The sequence below is a fragment of the Drosophila willistoni genome (assembly GCF_018902025.1).
Source record: "Drosophila willistoni isolate 14030-0811.24 chromosome XL unlocalized genomic scaffold, UCI_dwil_1.1 Seg142, whole genome shotgun sequence".
NCBI classification, from domain to species: domain Eukaryota; kingdom Metazoa; phylum Arthropoda; class Insecta; order Diptera; family Drosophilidae; genus Drosophila; species Drosophila willistoni.
In genome coordinates, this window is record NW_025814053.1 from 9,030,753 (window position 1) to 9,045,911 (window position 15,159).

The following is a 15,159-nucleotide window of genomic DNA, read 5'->3' on the forward strand; positions in this document are numbered from 1 at the left end:
GATGAAACGTATATATGTATTTATAGGTATATACAACCCATGTGATCAGCTTGATTATGTTAAACAAAGGTGGACAAGTGCTAAGATTTGTTTTACTTTTACAGATCAAAACTTAATAGAACCGTTTATTATAAGTAGTTAGATATAAATATACATAAATGTATACAATATCAAAGCATAAAGCAGTTATGGTTGCTCTTTTTTTATATATGTATATTTTCTTTGTCTTAAAATTAGATTGCGGTTTCTCTCTGTGTGTGTGTGTGTGTGTGTGTGTGGTTTTAATTTTTCGGTTACTTCAACTTGAATATATGTAGGAGGAAATATTGCATATTGGAACGATGTTGAAAAACAAAACATTAATGTATATAATAATAAAATTTTAGAATGCATATATAATAAATGAGTTTAATTAATGCAGAAAGGTCTTTTATCTTAGTTATTGTTAATTTTGTTTTCTCTGGTGTTTGAAGGAAACGCAAATCGGCACAAAAGTGTCCCATTTGAATTTGTGAACAAAAATGAGAACTGATACTGAACACATAAAATCATATGATTTCGATTATTTGTTGATTGTTTTCTAAATTATAATACAATTTATGTTATGTTAATATTTGTATTCATATATACAAATTTGTTAAATTTTTTCTGTTGGCCTAGTTATTTAATATGTTTATTTTTTTTTTATTGTTGCTGTGTTGTTTTGGGCAACTTTTTTTTTTGGATTAACCCATCTTTCGCAATTTTCTTTCTTTTAATATTGTAAATACAATTATTTCGTTTTCAAAGTTTTATATATAAATATATATGATTGTGTATATATATTTATAGAAATATCTAAATACAATTAATTGCGCTTTACACTTTATTTACGGCTATGTGGCATTAATTCGAATAAAAACAGAAGAAAACAAAAAAAATATATTCTCTATATATATATATATATGTATATAAATATATATATTATATAAAATGTGTTTATATATGTGTGTGTGTGTGTGTGTGTGTGTGTGTGTGTGTGTGTGTGGATGTGTGTCTATGTCTAGTGTTTTGTGTGCTGGTGTACCTGCTCGAATTCCAAGAAACCCCACATAAACCTGTACTACGCGCCCCCAATGCGACAACAGCGACAACGCCCATTTCCATTTTGTCGACTCCGCTCCCGGTTGTAATTGCGACTGCGACAACTGCATACCCAGTTTCAACTGCAACACTTTTTTGATCTCTTATTCTTTTGATGCTTCAAATTGATGGTATCCTTCTGCTGCTCATTCGAGGCGGTGCGCAGCTTGTGATTTAACACTTGCCGCGTTATCGATAAAAACATATCCTCCACATTGATATTATCTTTGGCGGATGTCTCATACAGTTCAATATCCATTTGTCTCGCAAAACGTTGCGCATCCTCTGTTATAACCACCTTACGATCTGGATCATCATTCTTATTGCCGACTACAATACAAAACCATACAAATTAAAACCCTAAATCAAGGTGTTTAGTTAATACAAAACACAACTCACCTAATACTTTATTTACCACATCGCAATTATTTTGTATCTCTTCCAGCCAACGACGTACATTCGCAAAAGAATCACCATTCGTTACATCATAGACTATAATAACGCCATGAGTGCCCCGATAATATGTGCTGGTTATGGTGCGAAAACGTTCTTGTCCAGCTGTATCCCATATTTGCAATTTCACACGCAGCCCATCAATGACAACGGTGCGAATTTTAAAGTCCACACCGATTGTGGTTATATAGCTTCCCGAGAAGGTGTCATCCGAGAAACGTATCAAAAGTGAGGATTTGCCTACACCTGCAAAAGAGAAAAACAAAACAAAAGTGCGTGATGAGATAAATGAAAGAGAAATAAGTTTTTTTAATACTTCTATCAACTTTCTCTAAGCGAGAGAGTGTTAATAATACTCATTTCTACTCATGTTACTTATGTGATAACTATTTCCTAGTAAATCAAGCTTTAGCTTATATGTAATCTCTTTCTCTAATTCTCTTGCCATTGAATCTAAAAGAAGAGACCCTTGAACCCACTCCCAAGATCAGATCGGTATATTTATATTCCAAGTTTCTTATCGTTCTAGTTTGTACATTTCTATGGAGGGGTAGGGTAGGGCTCTCTAAAAGTTCATTGTTTTAGGCTTTCTCAATTAATCTTTCGATAACGTTTTATCGTATCTAGTCGAAAACATTCCATTAAATTATGCGATTTAAGCTAGTTTATTTCAGTGAAACAATAAAAATTTAACACGAACTATAAATATCTAAATAATTGTTGGGCACGTGCGCTTAACAGAGAAGAGATTTCATTATAGACGGATTTAAATTTTGAAAGATTTGTCAAAAATGCACTTTGAAGATTCACTAATTGGGTATAGAGCCGAAAAAAGTCAAAAATGATTCGAAATATCAATAATCAGGGGATGTCCAAGCACTCTGTAACCCCTCGCTGCATCTGTCAATGGATTTCATTATAATCTTTATTAATTTGAGTGCCAATGAACGCTGGGTCACTATATGTACATATGTACATATATGTGAATAACTTCCATTTTAAAATGTTCGGAAGCGATTCTATGACTCTTTAGGTACACAAATCGGATTACTATAATACTAAATATACAATTTCAATGTACAATTCCTCTCAATAATAAGTATAGTATTCGAATTACAATGGTTTTTTGTATATTTTATCAGCTAATAACAATCAGTTTATGTTTTTCATTTTAAACTAAAAGTGTGAATCAACAATTTAGACACTCTACTAACCATACAATTAAACTCTGTGTAAATCTTGGGGATTCTAACTATAGAAAACGAGTGATGTGGGGGGGAGGCTGGTTGGGTGGGTCGTTAGCAATTAAATGGAATATTTTGTGCCACACACAACACACACACATATGTTGCAGCACTCACGATATGATGGATATGCTGGATTAAACAGCTGTGGACAAGCAATCTTTTATTTTTATGCGAACAAAAAGGCCAGTTATCTGAAGCCAAAACAAAACATTACTACAAGAAAGTTTTAGCGATAAATGAGGAAAATTTGATAAACCAAATTACATTGAAAGAAAACTCACAAAATGTTTAAGAGTTTTGAGATATTTCAAGAAAATCTATCAATAGAATAAAACAAAATGGATGAACAATCACAATAAGATTGGAATAAACACTTGCAAGCCTTATATTCTGAAGAATTTGATTAGTCAAATATTATCATGATACTTACCACTGTCGCCAATTATAAGCAATTTGAACAGATGATCAAAGCCGCGCGCCATTTTTATCTTTGTTGTTGCTGCTGCTGTCGCAATTTACACTCCAAAACAACAACAAACACAAAAAATAGCAATATAATTGCCTTTTGTTTTTTCTGTCAAGAAACAGATCAAAATTGTGTTTCTAATGTTTGATGTAGTTTTTGGTTTTTCTTTTGATGGGCTCCTTTGGCTCCTCAACTCTTCCTTTGGGGTTTTGTTTGTGGAAAGCTTATGACCTCTCGCTCTCTCTCTCTCACACACACATCCGCTCTCTCTTTCTCTGACTTGTCTCTGTCTCTCTCAGGCAGCCGGCTGGCTGTTGGCTTTGTATGATAAAAAAAAATGAAGCGAGAAACACAACAAAAAAAAAAGTTTTATTAAAATTATGTTCTTGTTCTTGCTCTCTGCTGCTGGTGCTGCTGAAATTTTTCGTTGTTGCTGTTTAGTGATAAGCTCTGGCTATTGTTATTAGTGGTATTTATGTGCGTAAGTTATGTTATTGCTATTGTTGCTTGTTATTTAATTTCCTTTCGAGACAAATTATATTTGTTGCCGTCACCGTCGCCTTTGGCGTTTATCATCAATTGTTTTTGATGTGTGTGGGAAAAATATGAATAATAGTAAGAACAAAAACAAAAAAAGCCTAGTTGTAGTTGTTGCTCTATGCATATACATATATACCTATGCATGTATGTATATGCATATGTATTGAAAAATATGTTTATGGCAAATGTAACAACATTTTGGATAAATACGTTGAAATGCCGCCCACCCATTTGTCACACACTCACAGACGTTGTAGTACGTTTCTTTTAATCGTTTGTTGTTTTTCTTTTTCGTTTTCTTTTCGAGTTTTTTTTTAGTTAATTTTTTCTCTTTTTGTTAAATTTTGTATCGTCGGAATTTGTATCGATTTGCTATCGATTGTTTCCGATTAATCAGAAATGCACAAAAATACCAGAAAAACATATAAAATACCAGAAACAAAAAATACCAAAAATCAAACTATCGATAACAGCTAACGACAATGATTCGACACAAAGTTACACGAAATATTTATATGTCCAGCAAAAGTGATTCATTCTTTATATTTTTTAAATAAATAACTTTCCAATATTTAAATTGGTAATAAGTTAGCTTTCTTTTACACACATTGGCTAATATAACATAATTTCTCAATCCGAATTCTGTTATATTTGTAGAAGTAATAATATAATTGTAGAAAATATTTAATAGTTAAAACCACAGAGTAAACTTATTTTGGTAAATGAAAAGATAACGCCATGGTTTATTTTTATAAATTTGATATACAAAAAAATGTGCAAGGAATATCAAAAATTTTAAACATAAAATCAAAATAATATTGCTCTTCAATAGAAAGCCCTTAAATTCATATATATCTATATATACACATTATTTAGGTAAACTTAAGTTACAAATATTTAGATACATATTTACAACGCAAATTAATTAAATAATTCAAATACAAAATTATCTGTCCTGCTCTACTGAGGTATTCGATGCATGGTTAAACAATTAACGGAATCATAGAATTCAAATGCTTTAATAGTAAAGAAATAGAAAAAAATATTATTATTACTTATGATTGGCCAAATAGACCGGCAAACGATGCCGCGTCCGATTAGCCACACATGAGATGTCCAGTGGAGTGGAAGGCTTTGAAGGATCACCCGAAGGATTTGATTGACTTATAGTGGGAACGTTTGTACGCCTACGTGCAGATCTTGGCTCAGTTTTGTATACTGTTGTAGACTTTTCACGAGGTACATTATATGAAGGCGATGCGGATGCCGAAGTAACACTACTGCGACTTCTTGTACGCCTGGCCACGGAATCGGAATCCTTTAGAATGCCTTTAATCTCCTCAGCTTTGTTGGCACTGAGGCGAGAGCTGCTGCGCACCGATGGAGTAGTTGAATGCATTGTTTGTCTGCGTCTTGACCGAGTCGATGGGACATTTGTGTTAGCATTGTTATTTGGCATTAATGTGTGAACATTCCTTGAGCGCAATGGCCTTGATGACGTTGGGGTAGCCAGTCGTTCGGGTTCCACTGTTGTCTTTTTTTTTAACTCATTCTCCTTGCCAATGGCAGCCAAGGAATTAAATATCATATCATCATCATCGTCAGCATCATCATCAGTGTCCGACTCTACAGACGACAACTCGGAGCTGGGTGCTCGCAGCTTTTGGTGTACACGACTTAAATTCACACTTATATTGTTGTTATTGTTATTGTTGTTTGGGGCTCTGCTATAAGTGTTTCTGCTTGTTTGCGAGAATAAATCATCTATGGGATCCTCAACCGCATCCGAAACCATGCTACAATCATTACACTCATATATATTGTGGGTAGTACAACCCACATGTACAGGATTCGAACCACATGAATTGCAGTAACAGAGTTCCTGCTCATTATTGGCTTTGCGTCCATTGGAATTCCGACAGCGGTCAGCATGGCACATTAAATCTCTCTGGGCCTGCTCGTGAAAGGCCCCGGGTTCAAGTTCCCACGAAGCATCACTAGAAGTCATTAGTATTAAAGATATTTAGTCAAAAAGACATCGACTTGAAGAAATATTACAATGCTTACCTATTTGGCACAGAAATGCCCCAATAGCTGACATCTCGAAACGTTTCCGAATTATTGCAGAGAGGACATTTGAAGAAATAACCAGATGAATTGGCATAACGCTGCAGGCAGGTCTTATGGTACCAGCCATTCTGGCAGCAGGGCGAATATATAAATGTCACATAGTTGAATTTCATGCCATCTCCAATTAAACGTTCATAACAGATGACACAATCCTCTGTTGGCTTTGGACGATATTCATGCCTGCGCACATGATAATTGCAGTAGGATTTGAATGTCTCGCAGAATTGATTATGTACATTGTGTTCGACGCCGCACCCAGTGTGGAATGTTCGGCGGCAGTTGGCCTTACAGCACCCAATGTTGGCTCCTTGCTCATGGCAAAAACAGCAAAGCAAGGGTTTGGTTCGTTCGGCCTCTTTGACGATGTCGGGCGTCAGAAAATGCAACACGCCGTGATTGTCATCACCCCGTTGCACCAGACCAGAGCTGAGATACTATTATAAAAACAAATTGACATAGTTAACACAAAAATTGCTAATATAAACACTGAAAGGCGACGACTTACCAAACAATTCTGATGCACGTACAACTTCCCATTGTCCAGGCGATGGAAAGGCCCGAAATCGACCAAATTATCTTTGCTGGAGCGGCAAAGCACGCACTTAACCATTGTGCAGGTGATCCAGCCAAACAAACTTAATTGAGAGTAATTATCTGTCAAACAAAACTGAAAAAAAACGCGCGAAACCAACAACAAAAGATGGGACAATTTTAGATAGTTTTTGTAGAATGCAAACAATCGATTATCGATATCGATAATAGTGGTGACACTGCAAATTGACCTGCGTTCAAATAAAAATAAATTCTTTAAAAAAAAATTTTCAATGCAATTTAAAAAATTTTGGACAATAGAATATTTTAGTTTGTTTTAATTTTTTATTGAAAACTCACCAAAAGATTGATTATATTACTTTTGAATTAAAAACATTGTACTGTGATTTAACTGATTTAAAAATGGTTTTTAATACAAGATATACATAGATTATGGAGATGCATGTTGTTTTTTATTTTTTGTTAAACAATTTTCAAACTCAGGGGATCAGCTCTGTTCCACCGTAGATTCATCAGTAGTTGTTGTCGTCGCTGAAGTATCATCGGTATTTCCTTTCGCATTCTTCCACATCTTGGCTGCTGCCAGGAGTTTCAGATTCGGCCTGGCCATCTCATCCTCGGGGAATATGTAGTCAAAGATCTCCTCCCAACCCTCTTCAACGCCATCATCGGATACAATCTTTTGTCGTTTCTTAATTCGTCGGGGCATTTTGTCTAGAACCTTCTGCAGGGCTATCGTATCATTGGCTTGATCCCGTTCAAAGTCACGCCAAGCTTCCAACAGCAAAACACGCGACTCCTTGTCACCCAATTGCCGGAGCATCTCGTTCGCCCTCTCATAGATGCGACGAGCAAGTCGCACATTCAAATCAGCATCGCTTCCATCCGCTTGCCCATGGCTGATGCCCATCTCAAATTTGGCAAATGACATCCACACCTTGACATGTTGAGTCCGCTCCAAGAGCCGTTCGTATAGCTGTCGGGCCAGCTCCGTCTCACCCAGGGCTACCTCAAAGTCGATATATGCCTTCCACAGCAATTCGGGCATGTCTAAGCGAGATTGCTGGACGGCCAGCTCGAAAATAGCCCGTGCCCGTTCCGTGTCGCCTAGTAGATTCTCTAGCTCGGCAAACTTCATCCAGGTGACACAATTTTCTGGACCGAATTCAAGAAATTTTTCATATAGCAGGCGACAACGTTCAAACTCTCGCAATTGAATCTCCAGATCAATATAGCCCCGAAAGAGCTTGTCCCGTGGACACATGCCAATGGCCATGCCAAGAGTTTTACGAGCCAACTGCAGCTGTTTGGAGCGAATCTCAAACTGGGCATAGAGAAGCCATATTTTGCTAAAAGTAAACTGCTTGTGGGGTATCAGATCCAGACATGTCTTGTAGATTTGACGTGTACGCTCTAGATCCTCCGCTTCGAGCTCCTCGTAAAGGGCATAATTGATCCATAAGTAAATGTAACGACGCCAGAAATTCTTTTCATTGGCCGGCGGGACATTAGCTATGGCTCGCTCATAAGTCTCCCGAATTTGATCTGCATCGCCTTCGGCTTCGATTAGGCGCAGGTAATCGAACCATGCATCATAGTTGGTGGGATTGGCGGCTACCTCCTGTTCGTATTGATATTTGCGCTTGGATACAATCACATCTTCAATGCCGGCTCGATCGCCATACTTTTTCTCGTGTATGGTATAGGCCTTAAACAGTTCCTGAGTGCGATCCTTGGGTAAATGATCTAGGGCATATTTGTAAATGATTCGCACACGATCGTGTTCCTTTTGTCCCTCCTCGAAACGGGCAAAAGCTATGAACAGCCGCTCCTCTATGAAATCATCTCCAAAGAACTCTACAGCTCTTTCGTACACGCGACGTGATCCATGTATAAAGCCATGGGATTCTTCAAAGCGGGCAAACTTAATCCAATTCTTCACATCCGGATGCACGTAGACAAAACGTTCGTAGATCTCACGTGCCCTATCGATTTCCTTGTAGCGCAGTTCAAAATTTACATATGTCTGCCAGGCCTGTTCCTCGGGAAGCCATTCCATCCAGCGCTCGAACACTTGTCTTGCCCCGGCCACATTCTCTAGCATTTCCTCCATGTAAGTGTATTTGTACCAGAATTGATTCACACGCGGCATTATGGTCACGGCCCTATCCCACAGATTGCGCGCATGGTTCACTTGCTTGTTCTTCATTTCCATCTCGGCATACTTCAGCCATATAGTAATATTGCGATGCTCATTGTCCAGGGCTCGCTCCCAGATGGAACGGGCACGCTGGATCTCTTGCTGTTGCTCCTCCCACTGGGCATATTTAATCCAATGACTGACTACCATACGATTTTTACGTAAATTATCCTCGAACGTTTTGCGTTTGCGCTGCTGATAATCGGCTAATTCCGCTGGATCGGAGATTTTCTGTTTCGGTGGCGGTGGCAGAATCTCAAGATCACGCTCCTTGGCCTCTCGTAGCAGCTGCTCGGCGGTGATTTGCACCTCTGCCGGCGCTTTGTTTTTCACCTGATGGATGAATGGGAAACGTTTACATTTCAATACGTTGTGTGAGTATTGTAATATGTATTACTTACCTTAGCCACCTTGGGCATTTTCTGAGGACGCTCCATATTCTTCGTGTGTGTGTTTAAGCTTCTCTTAAATCTATATACGATTTCTTTATTGAATTGTTGTTATTGTTACACTCCACACGCAAAAGTCCCAACCATTAGAGATGACCTTCTTAACTTATCGATTACTGTTGTTGATGGCGATAAAAATTGGTTATAAAGGCCGTCGATAACTATCAAGTGCGATACCTTTTTTTGTAACTGACTTTAGTCCTATTAACCGTTAGCTGAAAGCGTTGGGATTTAAAATGTTTCTCAGTAGTTTTTGCATGACCGTTTTTTAAAACAAAAAATTTTGTTTATTTTTGCTAAACATTATAACAATTACAACTATATTTGATCCTTTGCCGAACTTAATAAATATATATATATATATATAATACGTTTATGATTTTGGGGTACAACCCAGTTTAGTACACTTGAGGAACTGACAATACATAAATAAAATGTATATGAACAAATACCAAAATTATTTGATTAGCTACAAAAACAAAACATAAAAAATATAACATTTTTGTCATTTGCCATTCAGCATGTAAGATTTTCATTTGAATATTCTCCACGACGATGATTGACCGTTGCGCTTTTCAGTCTTTTCAACAACCCACTGCTTCGGATCCATTAGATAGTCTCTTTTATCAAGCAAAATCTTTTGCGTCTGTTCCCGCAATTTGTCCAAGGATCCAGCAGTTCCACCATACTCTTCTGGCAGCATCTCGCGGGGTACAGAATCATACAACGTCTCTATATTGGTAGTGTGAAAGCGTATCTAGGCGAAATAAAGTTTATATATTTTTACTATCTTTAAACATTAATTTTTGATTGAATTTTTCATTTAAGCATACCAATTTATACACCTCATCACTAATAAAAGGCTTTACCACACTTATAATACGGTCCAAATAAGTAGGACAATTGACCATATGAATGGCACGAAGTCGCACAGGGAAAGCCAATTGCAAAAATTTAACATAGGCGCGCAGCGTACTAATGGTCAAGCGCGATATATGGCGCATTGTGGTTCCTTTCATATCAAAAATTTGCACTTCACCTTCCGACAAAACCTCATCATTGGCTGGATCATCAACGGTAATGAAACGACAATCAGCGACCATAAAAAATGCACGCGTATCCTCGGTGTGATGCATCTTAGAGATGAAAAAGCAATTAAGCCTAATTATAATTATACTTTCCCCAAAACGTAGCCCTCAAAAAATACACACCTTGGACGGTTCAAAGTCTCTAAAACGATATAGTGAGACCTTGTACTTTTCCGGTGTTAGACCCGGCAGTGGTATAATATCTCTGTTTCGAAAAAAAAGATTAACTTTCGCTGCGCCTTTAATATAACTCAAACTTACGCATAATCAAAGGTCCGACGACTATCATCATCTAGGGGATCCCTTTGGATGAACAAATGTGGATGCTTTTGGCGCAGGGCATAGTTAACCTCGATGAGTTTTTTGGTATCCTCCAGATTTCCGTACATGCATTGATAGAAACGTCGCAGCAACAACGGTTCTGTTTTCAAAATATATGTACAATCAAATAATTGAATAAGTGTATATATATTTATATATGCATATACAACAATCCGGCATTCGATATTGATGACGCAATTAAGCGGAATAGCCATTAACATGTCCAATCGTCCGGCATGTGTGTCTGCTTTAGCTTTTGCTTACAAACGACCTCATTAAAGGCCTTATTATCTTCGGTATGGAGAATGCGTCAGGTCAGGTCGATGGGGCTGATGGAACTGTTGGACTCACCAATTTCCTGCGGGAGCTTCTCATTCTGTTGGAACCAATTCTTAAGGTCTTCCAAATCTCCCAGCATCTGTTCCGTATGTGTGTCCAAATTCGTTTGTTTGGCCATTACTCCTTTGGTGGTGAGAGAGAATTTGCGTTGTTATCGATAGATATCAAAATTTGAAATTGAAGCGCAACCGTTGTGTTTGAAGTCTGGAGGCCAACTGATTTGTTACGCTCGGTCGTTGTTGAAAATGTGTTGTTTCGATTTGAATTCAAATTTGGATTTCAATTTCGTTGGTAATATATATATTTTTTTAATTGCTTTCAGTCAATGAATGAAACTGAATATGAAATATTTGTGGCTGGGCATCTCTTTATCTATTTTTCTTCTCTCCTCACTCTATCTCTCTTTCTCCCTCTAATTGTTAGGTCGTGTCTGGAATCTGAATGACTTTTTTTTTGGGTGTTTTAGGTTTGCCATTAGCTTGTTTATGGCTCATTAATTAGTTTCCCTTCTCATCCCCTGCGTATTAGCCATAAACCCATGAACACTGCGCCACATTGGTCAGCCCAATTGGTTATAAAAGATAAGCCCAATATGAGTTGCAGTAGATTTGAATAGATCATAATTCAGTTGCATATAACAAGCCCATTAATAGTCCTATTAAAAATACAAAAGATGTTTATATCAAACTATTTTCCTTGCTTAAGAGTGAGGAAAAAAATATTGCAACTTTATTGTTTTTATAACATATATCCCTTTTTGCATTTGTTATCTAATTTTTCTACTAATTGTTGGGCAAGATACTTATTTCCAATATACATACTAATGCCAAGTTTTTAATCACATATCAAATTCTCCATTTTCAGCAGTTTGTCAGAACCAAGACCAACGACTTCGACCCTGTGACTGATTTCGCCAATATGTCTCATCCCTAAGGTAGGCACTACAACCAAAAATACGTTAAAGAAGATTTCAAATTTGAACAATCAGAATATAATCACCTCTTTTCTTTTAGAGTGCGTAACCATTTCGTTTTAAGTTCAGCCATAGTTCCTGCTTTGCCCCCATACTCCTCTGGCAACATATCCTTAGGCACATCCTCATACAAACTCTCTAGACCTTCTGTGTGATATTTGATCTGAAATTTTACAGAAATAACAATTTGTCGGCCATTTGTATATTTCTTGTTGTTATTAGTCTTACCATTTTATGGACTTCTTCGCGTATAAAGGGCCGCATTACGGTCAACATGCGATCGAGAAATGAGGGACAATTGATAATGTGTAGTGCCCGTAATCGGGATGGGTACGCTTCCTGCAGAAATCGCATATATACGCGTAATACAAATATAGACACATAGGCCAAATGTCGCATTGTATAACCCTTGATATCGACAATTTGTACATCTCCTTCGGCAATATCCGAATCAGATAAAGTTCCGGCCGCCAATTCCTTTTCGGTTTTCTCCACATCGGGCATAGTGAAGCGAGCATCGGCCATCATAAAAAAGATTTTGGTTTCCTCCACAGAATTGCGCTAAGAATTGTAAATTAGTTTGTGTAACAAATTTTTAGATTTTCAAAACATACTGTACTTGGATCAAAATCGACCATACGAAAAAATAGCACTTTGTAGCGCTCTGGTGTTAATCCAGGTAATATAACTATATCCCTGCAATAAAAAATATATCCATAAGGCATACCAAGAAAAAAGGTTTTTCAATTTGCTTTAAACTTACGATACTTTAAGACCTTTGGCTGTCATCTCATCCTCCATATTACGATCTATGAACAAATTGGGATTCTTATTCCGTATGCTGTAATTTAACTCGATCAGAGTTTTTGTCTTGGCCATATCGTATTGCATGCATTTTAGAAAGCGCAGCAATACAATTTGTTCTATATATGTATGTATTTAAAAAAAAAATTATTGATATTCTTTTAATTGATGTTATTTAAGGGTCTTATAAAAACTACTTCAAGTTCCGGAAATAAATATTTTTACTATCCCCACATATCTTGGTTAGCAAATAATAAAAATAAAGAACCATAAAGGAAAAAAAATATATGGCTAACTAGTTCTGGTTTTAGGTATATATTATAAATACTCGCATTTCTCGCTTGAAAGAATTCTTAATGCTTATATACATACTATATAGTACATACAAACGTATATATGTACATACATATGTATCTATGTAGGTAATTATAGATATATATGTATGTATGTACATATAGGGATTCGTATTTGTTTCATTATGATATTGCGCGTCGCATACAATTACACAAAATGCTCTAGTCAACTGATAATGACTATAATTATCAATATAAATTGTTGGGCTTCAATTTTAAAATAATTTAAACTATATACATAGATACCTTTGTCTGTATGTATGTATCTACTTTAAGTATATACAATATGCATATGTATTTGTATGTAATTTGTTTAGATGTAAAAACCCAATGCACCGATGATCTATTGGACAAGTTAATAAATCCTTACCAACTTTTTGTGGCAAATTTGGATTGCCCTCGAACCAGTGTAGCAATTCGTCAAGTTTTGTCTTCAAATCGTTATCATCAATACGCGATGATATTTCTTTGTTATCCATTTTGTTGATCAGTTTAGATTGCGAAAGAAGCGTCCAAATTGGTGTGAATTTCTTTTACAACTGAAAACTATGTATGAATAAAGGCATAACCGGGTACCCTTTAACCGGCGCACACTTAATTGATAAAGCGCTCAAGCTCTCGCCGCTAATACAGACACCCCCATAACACCCCTCCGCACACCTCACAACACCCCCTCAAAAACGCAAACATACAAAGAGTTAGAGAGGAGAACAAAAAAAAAAACATACAAAGAGAGTGACGGAGAGGTAGTGAGAGAGTGACAAGTAAGTATAATTGGAATATAGCTAGACGCCGGAGCTAACTACATTGCTTCGGTAGCGGCTACGTAATTAAAATTGACCCTCATACAGTGGGCTCGGTATTAAATCAAAGAAGTTTGCTCTTGCTCACTCCCCTTCACCCCACACTAAACAAGTATGAATATTAAATAAAATATTTAACAAGGGAAATTTATTAAATCTCTGCGGTCTCTATGCAAATTAGCCAAATTTTTAGTAAATTATATGTACAACCATTCATATATATTTTTTTTCTCATTTTGCTTAACAACGTGTTCCACTGTGACAACTTTCTGGCTTTCTGATCTATACGAAGTCGACCGGTTTGTGGTTTTTGCGACTTTAGCTTTAGAATACAGGGTGCACGCACAGATACACATGCACACACAGACGCACACACATATAGTATATATATCTGGCGTTATAATCTGGCTAATCGACTGCGGCTTATATTGTATAATAAATTTGTTAGAAAAAGCTGTTTGTGTTTTCTTTTGTTTTTTCATTATTATAGAAATTTCATTGACATCTTAGTTGGTAAAATCATTAATCATTCATAGATAAATAATGAAAAGTTGAAGCATATCTTTGTCAATGTAAACTCTATACATAAATCAAATCAATTCTAAATTTTTCGGCGACTCACAGCTATTGTTTTATAAATAAAGAAACAAATAAAAACTATTCTGCAGTATACGTCGCCGGGGAATCACCGGATAACATGTTTCTTGTCCCTAGGGACAAACAGGCGACATGTTGAGAGGACATCCTTAGAACATTTGCAATATGTTTTTTAAGGCCTAACGCGTTTCAATAACAGCATATAGATCGTTCAGACAATTTGGTTGACCTTTGCTTAAATTACGGGGGCAGAATTTATTTCTGCCTACACTGAAACCCCAAACCGGGCAATGGCGTTGAGGTCATTTGGTGCTAGGGGGTAATATGTAATATGTACATGCTTTTAAATAGTTTGAAATTAATACCTGTTGATATCTACTATTTTAGTACTGATCAGAGATGAATGTTATTTTCTTTCCCTCTGTGCATACGACACTGACTATACAAATGAATAAACAAACAATTATTTATATGTACATATATTTATTAGGTTTTGTTTCTGTAATTTTTACCCCACCGAAACTTGAATTTTAAATCAGGAATATGTTATTCTGTTTGAACCAGAAAAACCTATTAACACCGACCACCATTCCATGTGAATCACGTTGAAAAACAACTTAATTTTGATTCTACATATTACGAATTACATTTCACCATTTGTCACTGTGAAAAATATATCAAGTAAAATTTATTTTCAACAATTTTTCTTTACTAAAATTTTT

General features: G+C 36.4%; 5 protein-coding genes across 5 annotated transcripts; all 5 read right to left on the reverse strand.

The window, feature by feature from the left end:
- Positions 1-851: 851 nt before the first annotated feature.
- LOC6644643 (ras-related protein Rab-35) lies at positions 852-4,160 on the reverse strand. Its single transcript, XM_002067239.4, has 4 exons — positions 4,075-4,160; positions 3,253-3,606; positions 1,522-1,821; positions 852-1,452 (listed from the first exon to the last, which is right to left on the reverse strand). The coding sequence occupies exons 2-4, from the start codon at positions 3,302-3,304 to the stop codon at positions 1,202-1,204; spliced, it is 603 nt and encodes a 200-aa protein (XP_002067275.1). The 5' UTR covers positions 3,305-3,606; positions 4,075-4,160; the 3' UTR covers positions 852-1,201.
- Positions 4,161-4,815: 655 nt separating this feature from the next.
- On the reverse strand, positions 4,816-6,651 carry LOC6644642 (PHD finger protein 7). Its single transcript, XM_002067238.3, has 3 exons — positions 6,464-6,651; positions 5,896-6,392; positions 4,816-5,825 (listed from the first exon to the last, which is right to left on the reverse strand). Exons 1-3 carry the CDS (start codon positions 6,566-6,568, stop codon positions 4,880-4,882), a joined length of 1,548 nt encoding a protein of 515 aa, XP_002067274.1. The 5' UTR covers positions 6,569-6,651; the 3' UTR covers positions 4,816-4,879.
- A 245-nt stretch (positions 6,652-6,896) lies between these two features.
- On the reverse strand, positions 6,897-9,241 carry LOC6644641 (protein crooked neck). The gene is made up of 2 exons (XM_002067237.4): positions 9,112-9,241; positions 6,897-9,043 (listed from the first exon to the last, which is right to left on the reverse strand). Exons 1-2 carry the CDS (start codon positions 9,145-9,147, stop codon positions 6,998-7,000), a joined length of 2,082 nt encoding a protein of 693 aa, XP_002067273.1. The 5' UTR covers positions 9,148-9,241; the 3' UTR covers positions 6,897-6,997.
- Positions 9,110-11,106, reverse strand: LOC6644701 (alpha-tocopherol transfer protein-like). Its single transcript, XM_002067236.4, has 5 exons — positions 10,920-11,106; positions 10,509-10,668; positions 10,371-10,452; positions 9,993-10,295; positions 9,110-9,916 (listed from the first exon to the last, which is right to left on the reverse strand). Exons 1-5 carry the CDS (start codon positions 11,023-11,025, stop codon positions 9,692-9,694), a joined length of 876 nt encoding a protein of 291 aa, XP_002067272.3. The 5' UTR covers positions 11,026-11,106; the 3' UTR covers positions 9,110-9,691.
- A 477-nt stretch (positions 11,107-11,583) lies between these two features.
- LOC6644700 (alpha-tocopherol transfer protein-like) lies at positions 11,584-13,602 on the reverse strand. Its single transcript, XM_002067235.4, has 6 exons — positions 13,408-13,602; positions 12,644-12,803; positions 12,495-12,576; positions 12,109-12,441; positions 11,907-12,043; positions 11,584-11,848 (listed from the first exon to the last, which is right to left on the reverse strand). Exons 1-6 carry the CDS (start codon positions 13,514-13,516, stop codon positions 11,779-11,781), a joined length of 891 nt encoding a protein of 296 aa, XP_002067271.1. The 5' UTR covers positions 13,517-13,602; the 3' UTR covers positions 11,584-11,778.
- Positions 13,603-15,159: the final 1,557 nt, after the last annotated feature.

Excerpts from the sequence above, each read along its gene's own strand:
- LOC6644643 (XM_002067239.4), bottom strand. The coding sequence starts at position 3,304 with ATGGCGCGCGGCTTTGATCATCTGTTCAAATTGCTTATAATTGGCGAC. Across the intron at positions 1,822-3,252 it reads GCTTATAATTGGCGACAGTG|GTGTAGGCAAATCCTCACTT; the intron begins GTAAGTATCATG and ends TCTCTTTTGCAG. Across the intron at positions 1,453-1,521 it reads TGTGGTAAATAAAGTATTAG|TCGGCAATAAGAATGATGAT; the intron begins GTGAGTTGTGTT and ends TTTGTATTGTAG.
- LOC6644642 (XM_002067238.3), bottom strand. The coding sequence starts at position 6,568 with ATGGTTAAGTGCGTGCTTTGCCGCTCCAGCAAAGATAATTTGGTCGAT. Across the intron at positions 6,393-6,463 it reads ACGTGCATCAGAATTGTTTG|TATCTCAGCTCTGGTCTGGT; the intron begins GTAAGTCGTCGC and ends TTTTTATAATAG. Across the intron at positions 5,826-5,895 it reads GGCATTTCTGTGCCAAATAG|TGATGCTTCGTGGGAACTTG; the intron begins GTAAGCATTGTA and ends AATGACTTCTAG.
- LOC6644641 (XM_002067237.4), bottom strand. The coding sequence starts at position 9,147 with ATGGAGCGTCCTCAGAAAATGCCCAAGGTGGCTAAG. Across the intron at positions 9,044-9,111 it reads AAATGCCCAAGGTGGCTAAG|GTGAAAAACAAAGCGCCGGC; the intron begins GTAAGTAATACA and ends TTCATCCATCAG.
- LOC6644701 (XM_002067236.4), bottom strand. The coding sequence starts at position 11,025 with ATGGCCAAACAAACGAATTTGGACACACATACGGAACAGATGCTGGGA. Across the intron at positions 10,669-10,919 it reads GAAGCTCCCGCAGGAAATTG|AACCGTTGTTGCTGCGACGT; the intron begins GTGAGTCCAACA and ends TTTTGAAAACAG. Across the intron at positions 10,296-10,370 it reads GAGACTTTGAACCGTCCAAG|ATGCATCACACCGAGGATAC; the intron begins GTGTGTATTTTT and ends TTCATCTCTAAG.
- LOC6644700 (XM_002067235.4), bottom strand. The coding sequence starts at position 13,516 with ATGGATAACAAAGAAATATCATCGCGTATTGATGATAACGATTTGAAG. Across the intron at positions 12,804-13,407 it reads AAATTTGCCACAAAAAGTTG|AACAAATTGTATTGCTGCGC; the intron begins GTAAGGATTTAT and ends ATACATATATAG. Across the intron at positions 12,044-12,108 it reads GCGAAGAAGTCCATAAAATG|ATCAAATATCACACAGAAGG; the intron begins GTAAGACTAATA and ends GTAAAATTTCAG.